Source organism: Daktulosphaira vitifoliae, unplaced genomic scaffold, assembly GCF_025091365.1.
Source record: "Daktulosphaira vitifoliae isolate Bord-2020 unplaced genomic scaffold, ASM2509136v1 Scaffold_1, whole genome shotgun sequence".
Lineage (NCBI taxonomy): Eukaryota > Metazoa > Arthropoda > Insecta > Hemiptera > Phylloxeridae > Daktulosphaira > Daktulosphaira vitifoliae.
In genome coordinates this window covers 27,787,563-27,798,114 of record NW_026099572.1, presented here as the reverse complement: position 1 = coordinate 27,798,114, position 10,552 = coordinate 27,787,563, and the positions used below count along the sequence as shown (strand labels likewise).

Here is a 10,552-nt window from a genome sequence, read left to right as displayed (position 1 = left end):
TAAATAAAAATTTATAAGTTTATACGTGATGTACTTTCTTAATTCAGATTGTTTTCATTTTCTATGTGGCCTTGAACTGATCAAATCACATGAATATCAGAGTAGCCAACGGTATGAACTATTTATGATAAGATAAATTATTTTCAATAAAATATATCGGTAAAAATAAAATAAATATCATTAGTACCAAAACATTTATCAAATTTATTAATTTTAATATTGTTGATGATATATGTATGCTCATATTTTTAAAAGAGCATTTCAACTTAAAATCCCTTTTTATTTGTGATAAGTAAAATTGTTTATGGATTTATTTATTTTAAAAGTGAATTATATAAGTCCACAAATAATAACAATTTTTTGTTGTTAATAATATTTAGGTGAAACGTTTTTGTGAATTTTGACGTTGTTTCCTAATTTTGCTTCAGTTTTTTCCATCACGTCTAGTTTTTGAATTGATTAATAATTAGTAATTAAGCAATGACACTACCCAACAAAAAATAAGTTATTAGTGGTAGTAGTGCGAGAGATCTTTCGTAAGTATTTAGAGGCTATTGACTTCAAACATGAATTAAAGTTATCCTATTTTTTCTTGAGAAAACGTATATTTTTTATTTTTGAACTAGTGCGAACTTAACAGTCACTTATTTTTGTAATTATTGCCAAAAATTGAATAATAATTGATTTTATGAAAGTTTAAAACGTGGAGAATGAAATACAACGAAAAAAAAGCCTAATTTCTTAGCTTTAATAAATATTATATCGACTTAAGTTATCGGGTTATGATATGTGTTATGAATTTAGAGGCAGTTAAGTAACTTAAATGATCCTTAATTAAAACAATATTACTTTCTAAAACTGGAATAAAATAAAACCTAGAAATGCTATTTTTAGTTTTTATTTTATAAACTTGTCAATTCGACCTATTTAAAGTTATTGATAAGGAAGTATAATCAAAGAAAACAGGAGATCAATATTGGGTGTATTATCCAATATTAAAGAAAATAAATGTAAAACTCATTTTCTCAGAAAACATTTTCAATTTGATTGTATTTTTATGTTAGTTACCTCTGAACTCCATCATTTTTATCTATTTAATATTATTTTTTTAAGGATTTGTTTTCAGATTAGTCCCATAAAAATTTCTTTACAATCGGTTCAGTGGTTTGATTTTTAAACCTAAATAATTAAAAATATACAAACCAAACTCATTTAAAAAGAGTTCAGTAGTTTGGTTTTTAAATCATAATAACTTAAAAAAATTGTCATCCAAAAAATTGCGATTTTGCTTTCTTGGATTTTTGATGGTGTTTATGGCCACTAGAATAGACTTGAATGAATTAACTATCTTTTGGCTTCATCATTAAGTTATAATTTTATAATTAAAAAATTGCACTAAAATGTAAAAAAAAGATCTATTTCAAAATATGAAAAATTCAATAAAATAAATCATATTAGACTTAAAATAAAATTAATTTTATATATCAAATTTTAATCCAATTTATTTTACTTTTTTTAGTGCATTTTTCATAGCAAATTTTTGAAATACGTTTTTTTGTAAAACTTTTTGTTTATAATAAAAAAAACTAATAAAAATACACATCACCGTGGGGACGTGGCAATAGTGCAACTAGAGAAAAAATCCAGAAAGTGCTAAAATAGTGTAAGAGTCAAAAAACCGTTGGGGGATCAGCTCCTCACTCTACTCAATCATCCGCATTAACATATAGGTCATCAGAATTTAATAAACTAATAGACTTTTCTATAATTGACATTTTTATACATAGGTTAAAGGATGAGTACAGATAAGGAATGACAAGTGGATATAAAAAATACCAAAATGACAATTAACAATTTCTATTTTAATGGAAAATCTGTTAAAATAGTTGTTTAAATATGGCTCCATTACCGACTTAAGGATCTAGTTGATTGGTAGCATAAGATGGAAATGTCCCAGTAATTCAAAATATCGGTTTTATGTGCTACAATAGTAGTATAATGTATGATAAACTAATGTTTATAAATAAAACTATTTACTTGACACTATAGGTATTAAAGTAAATTGATGGTGATAGAGCCTAGCATCTTCAGTAATTGCTGCCCTGAGATGTGGCATAGTTGGATCAAGTATAAATGATATTTGAAAGTGATTAATATCACTATCATAAAAAAGGTGGTAGCTATGAATATACATGGACAATCGTAAAAAAACATTATCAACACTTTCTCAGCTTCAAATTGATGATAAAATATGATTTTAACAATAGCTAAGATTGCATAAATTATTTAAAAAAATTACAGTGAAATTTCAACTGTATCAAAAGATAAACAGTTGTCAGCAATTTTCTCACAAACAAAAAAAAACTGAAATAACTTATTGTTACTAACAATTATTGTTAGTAACAATAATACATTTAACAATTATATTGTTAAATATAATAATTACTACAATGGAGTATATTATACTGCATGGTTTTCTTCATTTAAATGAATTACTTTTGGTTAATTACTACATTATTCATTAGAGTTCTGGATAAAATAAAATAAATAAATACGCTTTATTTTAAATTTTGACTGATAAGGTTACTTTATTCTATCTGCTTGATTAATACTGTACAAATCTGAGAAAATAAATAAGTAAATTCGATAGAATATTTCCTAATACTCAAATGTATAAACAAATATCAAAGAATAAGTTATTACACAATTATTCATAATACATAACAATAATTGAAGTAAAAAATTGTGCAAAAATTATAAGTTAGAAGACTCCATAACTTTATTTGTAATTCTCAGTATTAAAAATTTAAGTCTTATACTAGACTAGAATCATTTTGCTTATTTTCGTCGTTATTATCTTCATCATCATCTTCTTCTTCCATCATTTGTTTAGCCATTTTAGCGGCTTTAAATTCATTGTAATGTTCTTTACGCTTCTTTTCAAATATTTCTTTAGCTACTGTGAAAATAAATATTAAGCTAAGATAAAAAAAAAAAAAAGGTTAAGATGAAATTATATTAACTAATTAATGATACAGACTAAGAAAGATAGGTCCATCAGGACACCAGGATTTTCCCTACTTATATTGATGAAAATGGATTGGTGAAAAATATTGCTATTGATCATGGATATGGTTATATGGGTCACAACATTCAATTTTTTCCCAGCTAATACAGAGTAACTATATGAAATACTAACCAATTTTAAAATATTAACAAGAAAAAACTATTTCCTTAATAAAAAAATTATTGATAAAAACCAAGCAACAATAATTTTAAAAAATATACACAGTAATTTTATTATAAGTAAATAAGGATTATTTTTCAATTATAAAAGATTAAAGTATTAAAGTAATTAAATAAATTTAAAAAATTTAGCTTCTTTTAGTAATTTATTCAAAGGTTTTTTTATTTATAATAATATTTTAGTCATAACTAATATAAGATAAAAAATCTTACATTTAGATTCTGGAGTTTCATTATCTGAATCGTCTTCTGACTGAAATGTACTGCTTCCACTACTTCTTCTTTGTTTAGTTTGTTCAATTCTATTAAAAAATGAAAAGGAATAATTCAAAGTAGTGAATAAAACTTGCAAATTTAAAAAAATAAAAACATAATTATGAAACTAAAGAAAAATGTGAATTACAAGGGTATTAGACTTTTTTTTTTATATTATGTGTTCAATATTAGAACTGAGCAATTTATGAGGTGTATGACACAATTTAAAATAAGAATAGATAAATATACAACTTAAGTCATAAATTTTTTTTTATAATATTAGAAAAATGAAAAGTAATAGTATGAGAAGTTAATTTTAAAACACCGTTTTCTTAAATCGTCAGCATTAACTCCACCATCCATTTCATCATCTTCATCATCAATTTCTCTTTCAAATGGTGTTTTAGGTTCATCAACTTTCATATGACCATAGTCTTTATCAGCTGGATGTAATGTTTTCAATATATTCATCTCATCCCATTTTGCAGATTTGTGGGCAGCTTTCTTTGTTTTTCTTAAGTTGAAAATAAAAATAGAAAATAATTCAATAATACCCAAAAAATATAACTTATAAGAAGTAAAAAAAAGGTAATTTATTTTTTAATATGTTATACTTGTAGTTACAATTTATTTTAAAACATATTTAGAAAAATCTTTTTTTATAGCAAATTTTATAAAAAAAAATTAAAAAAAAATATTCATTAAGAAATAAAGTAAATGCATATAAAAGTATATAACAGAGCTTGATGAATTTAGGATGTTTAAAATTTAGAATAGTTACGATATTAATGAATTCTCAGACATCAATTGTAAGACTAACATGACCATAATTGATCCTTTTCATTCAAACACATTCAATTTTAAGATTTGTTGACAAGATATATTACTTATATAAATAATCATTAAAGTTCAAAGGGAGTAGCAGCGAATAACTTACTCCTTTTCTTCATAACTAACTGAAGGTTTTAGAATACCTTTCGAAGGCTCTTTTTTTAAATTTTCAGTAGGATCTTCAGATCCAGAAGTTGAAGCCATGTTAAAAAGAGTGTTATTTTCTATATAAGCAAATTAATACAAATTTATTTTGAATTAAATATTAGAATATTAATTATCAAGTGGGTATATCTTAGGTTGAACTTACACAAATTTTTTGAACTATAAACGTTAATAAAATATAAGTTATCATAAAACATTAATTCCATAACCGGTATCAACTTTGCAATAGTATTATCATGATGAAGATTTTAGATAACACTTAACATTTTCTAAACACTTTTTTGATTATATATCTCCACCGTCGTGGAATAAATGAAATTTTTAAATAGTTATTTTTATTTTTTGTGGCAATAATGTTGCTACAAAAAATTAGAAGTAAATAATAAAATACCTTATAATATAGATGTACATTTTATATCAATTTATTAAAGAGTTTTTTTTCACTTTTTACACAAATGACAATTTTTATTTAAATACCGATTTCTCATTGGAGTTTGTTTCAATTTGGCAAAGTGTAGTAGTTGTAAACATGTTTGTTATTTGGAATAAAGTGATTTGTTTGAATATTATATGATTTTAAAACAAAGAACGATTATAGATTTCCTGGCGAAAAGAACGAATTTATTGTTATTTTTCTAAGTTTGTCTGAAAAATTGAAAATATTTAATATCATCATCACAGTGAAAATAATGCTAACACTAAATGATAGATCATATCATTGTAATTTGTCGAAAATTGTAGTTTTATATTAGCAGCTTGTTCGGAGAATTGAGGATATTGTGATGATGTTAGTCGACATTAAGTGAGCTGCTGTTTTTATCATTGTAACTTAAAATTATTAAATTCATTACCTACTTAATCTCAAACCCAATTGTCTGGGTTGTAATATAAGGATATACACAATAATTGTTAGTACAATGAAAATTATTTAAATAAATTCGTTTTACTTCAGTAGTAATGTTTTTATTAACAAATATAAAAATACACAATTTAATCAATATTGCTAATAAAAATACTTGGCTAATTTGATTATTTAGTTTTAAAGGAAAATAAATAATAAATTTAATCGAGTTTTTCAGTTTAATTATTATTGGGTGATTTTATAATACTAAGTAGTAATAGAGTTTTCTAAACTTATTTCTTCAGCTAATATGGTGGCTGCTATTATTGCTTCTTTTCCAGTAGGTACAATATGTGATGCTGGTAATATGAATCCATTTTTTCCTGTATCTCTAAGTTCAAATGTATAAGCATATTTTATTTTTGCGACGCCTTTTGCCCAATCGTCAGATGCTCCTAAAATTTTCATTGAAAGTGTAGCATTTACAGAAAAAATCGTAGGGTTATATACATTTATTGTAAATTACATACAACTTTATTATAATTTTAGATGTACATTTTTTTAAAAGCTTCAACACAAAGCTGAGAATATATTGATTATGCGCCAAACTAAATTTGAAAAACTAGATAAACCAAATAGTTTGTCATGTTTGTACTCGGTACGATAGTAAAATTGAACTTATGCCGTAACAAACATATATAAATAAAAAAATTAACTTTTTTTTCGTTATATAAAAATGAGGAACATTGCCTAAATTGATATTACTTGGTTGAAAATATTTAACAAATACTTTTATTTAATTAAAATTACTTAGAAATTACATTTACTTTTTAGTATTTTTTTTTATATTATATGAATAAATATTAAATATCAACAAAATTTCAACTTATGTTAGATTAAAATTAAAAACAAATTTTTTAATTATTCTTTTTAAATTATTAAGTAATTGAGTAAATTAAATAAGGGTTTAATAATATGTTACTTACCTGCTGCTGGGTATAAAAGTGATGCACTATTTCCAACAGTATACTCAAATGATGTTGCCTCTTTTATTGCTGCGGCCATAGCCTGTCCCACTCTTTGTAAATCAATATGATCAGATGGTACTCTTCTAGCATATCCCCATGGATATAATATATACTGTCCATAACTGTGGAACGTTAAAAATCCCTTAAAACAAACAAATAAAAAATAAATGAAATAAAAATTACTACTTGTTTAAAAATATTACTTTGAATTTACTAGGATCTTTCATGATATACTGAACAATTGCTTGAGTCTCTGGTTCAGATCCTGCTTTTGCTCCCCTAAAAATTTCTGCGCATTTGTATTTGCTAGCGCCAGATTCACCCCAATGATATGCCCAATTACGATTTAAATCTGTTCCAAAACAACTACTTCCTGGATGTTTATTACGATTTTTACGCCATAAGCGCTCTTTTTGGTGTGAGTAGACATATCTATATTTATGTAAAACGTTATTTTTAAATTTGTTACTAATGAACTTTTTTATGTTTATTTTCATTGATAATAGAATTAGTGCATACGAGGCAAGTAATGCTAAACAAACTACATGGGATTCTCCCATAAGTTGTGTGTCAATTGTTTTACCAATAAGATACCTATAGAAATTCATTAATTTTTTTTATTTTCACTTATATTGAATAAAAATAACACGCAATTAAAACAAGATATTATATTCTATAAATAATACTGAAATGATCAAGAAAAAATTTTAATTATAAAATGCAATGTGTTTAATATTTTTAGAAACAAGGTTTCGAATAGTTACATAGTTTTATCTAAAAGTTGTTTTGAAAATTATTAATGATTAAAATGTTAATTATAATTTATTTAATATTATATATTATGGAGCTTGTGAGAAAATAAACAAAACAACTTCGTATAAGAAAAATAATATCAAAATGTATCCACTGTCATTTAACTTCGTTTAACTGTTGAATAAAGTGAGAGCTGAAAACATTGTATTAAATAAGAATAGGCACGGAATACAATGACTTTTTAAGTATAATAAAAAATAAACAGTAATTGTTTTCTAACTTAAGTTAATGCCAATGTCGAGTGAAAACGATCGATAACGGTTTGTCATTAAATTTAAATTCGAACAAAATTATTTTAAGAGATAGTATAATACATAAAATGAAAGTAACATTGAGTTTTATGAATTAAATATTAGCTTATTTTAAATGTTTAAATTAAATAGATTTGTTTTAAATTAGTAAAAAAATTATTTGATTAAGTGTAGAACTAACCCATCTGGATTTACTATTGGAAGAATATGAAATTCTATATTTTTCATGTAAGTTTTCAATAAATCTTGGTTGTAAACAAGTTCATTGATAAGATATAATACTGAAGAGACAGATATCCATTCTCTAGCGTGTATTCCTCCGTCTATCCAGATAGCATTTGTAGTAGATGAATTTTTGTCTAATTTAATTCGCACAACTCTTAATGGAGTGCCTTCGAATGATTGACCAATATTTTCTATTTCCACAATGTTAGGATATTCTTGTGATATGTAATCAATGTAATGATAAATATCTTTAAGCGTATGATAGTTTTCAAATGTCACGTTGTGTTCTAAAAAAAGTGATTTTCAATTTCAAAAATCCGTCAATTGCCAAAAATAAAAAAATAAGTTAGATTTAATGTTTATTTTGTGAATGTTTATAGTAAAAAAAATTTGATTGAAAACCCAACCCATTCTTGTTTGGTGTAGATATCAATCAAATATCGTTCTTCTAGAGTTTAATGTTAGGTAAAATAATGTGTTAACAATGTAAAATGAACAACGCTTGACGACTTTCTGTGATAAAATGCAGGAAATTTTAAAATTGTATATAATAAGTGGTGACTTTATACAAAGGTGTATCTACGAGGAGCTATTAGGTTAAAACCAGGATATCCCGGTTTTAGTTTAAAAAAGACATGTCACTGAATACTTAATAAAATCACTCTTGAATATATTGAATTTAGTTTTAAAAATTTTTGTCACAACATTTGAAATATTGGAAAAGTTTACATAAATATATTAAATACAATCGCTATGGATGTCAAATGATATCAATTATGGTCACAAAATAATTAAATTGTTAAGATGGTCCTTATTATACTTAAAATCTTTTAATGATTATTAAATTTTATATTTAAAACTCGCTTAAAATGTTTGAATTGTACGACCGAATCAATAGAAATTGGTTACACAAAATATGTGTATAAATTGCATTGATAAAAAAACATTTTGCCTTTTTTTTAAACGTCGATTAAGTTGTTAGATTTTATATCAACCCTTTCAGAATGCTATAAAATCAAGCAAAAAGATTACTATAAAATTACATAAAATAATTTCAATGTGATTTTTCAGTAAGAAAATAATTTTTTTTGTTAGTTTGCTGAATAACTAGTTTAATAGAATCTATACTGCGGTTTTGGATCTAAAAAGTTCTATATGATTTTTTTCGTTATTTAGATTATGAACTTTACCGCGTTTTTTTGTAATCAGTATAGCATTGAACACGAGTTATTTAGTGCCAATAAGTTATTATAAACTTTAAAATGGAAAACTTTAGATGGAACTTTATTTAATTTTTTAAATTTTAGAGTAAAAAGATTTTAACTAAGTCAAAAATTATTTTATAAGGAACAAATAATTTTTTGTCATAAAATAATTTTTTTTTTTCGATAAAAAATAATAGTTTTTATTTTATTTTATTTTATGAGCTAAAAGATTTTTCCTCTAGAACTATTTGGTTCCAAGTTTAGTTTTATCAATATTATTTGATTACAAAATTCTTTCTTAATTAGCAGCTGATGATATAATATAAATTCTGATTTAATTTAAAATTTTTGGATTATTTGTACATCTAAATCGAATAATTTAAGCAGAAAAAAATTCAATTACATTTAAATTTGCTTATTTAAAAAATTACATTTTTATAAATAGAATTTTTTAGGTCCTAGTGTGTGATATATCAATAGAATTTTTTTGTTATTATATTTCAAAAAATGTCAATATTTTATTATTGACTGCTTTTTCAACTGTTTTATAACTTACAGTATGAACTAAAATTTAGTTCAATGTAATGTGCACGTAGTCTAAAAGGGTAATAATAGCCAACTAGTAAAAAAAAACATTAAAAGTCTATTCGCTTATATTATTTCCAAGATTATCAATCCGTTGTGATTTTCTCTTAAATAAAATGATTACCTCTTCTTCCCAATTGTTCGTCATTTATCGTCACAGGAAGATTTTCTTCATCTATAGCTCGTTGTACATCATCAATGAATAAATCAAACGATAATGATCCATTGTTTAATACACTTTTAACAATATTCTTGTTTTCGTTTTTTATCATTACATCTACTGATGTCGGAGTAGAATACCATTTTTGTAGTACTAAAAAAAGTTTTTTTAATGACAGTAGTAGATAAAAGGGCAAGAATGAGTAATATTTTCTAATTATCTTCAATTAAATAACTGTAATAACTTTTCACATAATTAAAATATATAAAGTAAAATTGTGTTGAACTTATTAAATGTTTTTAAGTTTTTTAAATTAAAAATTAAATACATAGCAATTTTTTTTAACGCATAATATATAATAAATTTGAATATTTATATAAAAATTGTATATACTTACGACCCCTATTTTCGAGATCTTTAATAGTTTTTCTCTGTTTTGAATTTACTTGTTCTACTCTTAAAACTTGGTCACCATTATAGGTAATTTTTTCTTGTACATTAGTTTCTTCATTTAAGTTTACATTATTGCCATAGGCTAATTTTATTACAATTAGTAAAGCAAGAACACAATTAGATATCGTTGGACTGTTCATTATGAGCTACAAAAGAGGATAAACCTTACTTACAGGGAGTTTATTAATGTCAACAAAAACCGGTAGGTACTGTGCTGTGATCTGTTCTCAATAATTAGTATTAAGCCACGCCTGTATAGTTTTTGTTGAACACAGCATTGGAACAAATTCAATTTTTTATTTGATACCTTTTAATTGAACCTGTAAATATAATTAATTCATGATCCATTGATATTTAATTTTAGAAAAAATTCAAGTAACAATAAAATAGGAAATTATTTTATTTTATTTTGTAAGTAGTTTCTTAGATAGTTTGACATAAAATTAATAATTATAAATATTAATATTACTGGATTCTCATTATTTTTAGAAATT

General features: G+C 24.0%; 2 protein-coding genes across 3 annotated transcripts; both read right to left on the bottom strand.

Moving 5' to 3' along the window:
* Positions 1-2,567: 2,567 nt before the first annotated feature.
* On the bottom strand, positions 2,568-4,759 carry LOC126894619 (protein phosphatase inhibitor 2-like). 2 transcript variants are annotated; one of them, XM_050665756.1, is made up of 5 exons: positions 4,643-4,759; positions 4,439-4,556; positions 3,827-4,015; positions 3,460-3,548; positions 2,568-2,959 (listed from the first exon to the last, which is right to left on the bottom strand). In XM_050665756.1, the coding sequence occupies exons 2-5, from the start codon at positions 4,534-4,536 to the stop codon at positions 2,814-2,816; spliced, it is 522 nt and encodes a 173-aa protein (XP_050521713.1). In that variant the 5' UTR covers positions 4,537-4,556; positions 4,643-4,759; the 3' UTR covers positions 2,568-2,813. The 2 variants fall into 2 exon arrangements, with proteins under 2 accessions (XP_050521713.1, XP_050521712.1); XM_050665755.1 differs by having other exon boundaries at positions 4,439-4,693.
* A 129-nt stretch (positions 4,760-4,888) lies between these two features.
* LOC126894613 (carboxypeptidase B-like) lies at positions 4,889-10,249 on the bottom strand. The gene is made up of 6 exons (XM_050665745.1): positions 10,003-10,249; positions 9,570-9,758; positions 7,612-7,942; positions 6,570-6,798; positions 6,325-6,508; positions 4,889-5,793 (listed from the first exon to the last, which is right to left on the bottom strand). Exons 1-6 carry the CDS (start codon positions 10,196-10,198, stop codon positions 5,606-5,608), a joined length of 1,317 nt encoding a protein of 438 aa, XP_050521702.1. The 5' UTR covers positions 10,199-10,249; the 3' UTR covers positions 4,889-5,605.
* Between the last annotated feature and the right edge of the window lie 303 nt (positions 10,250-10,552).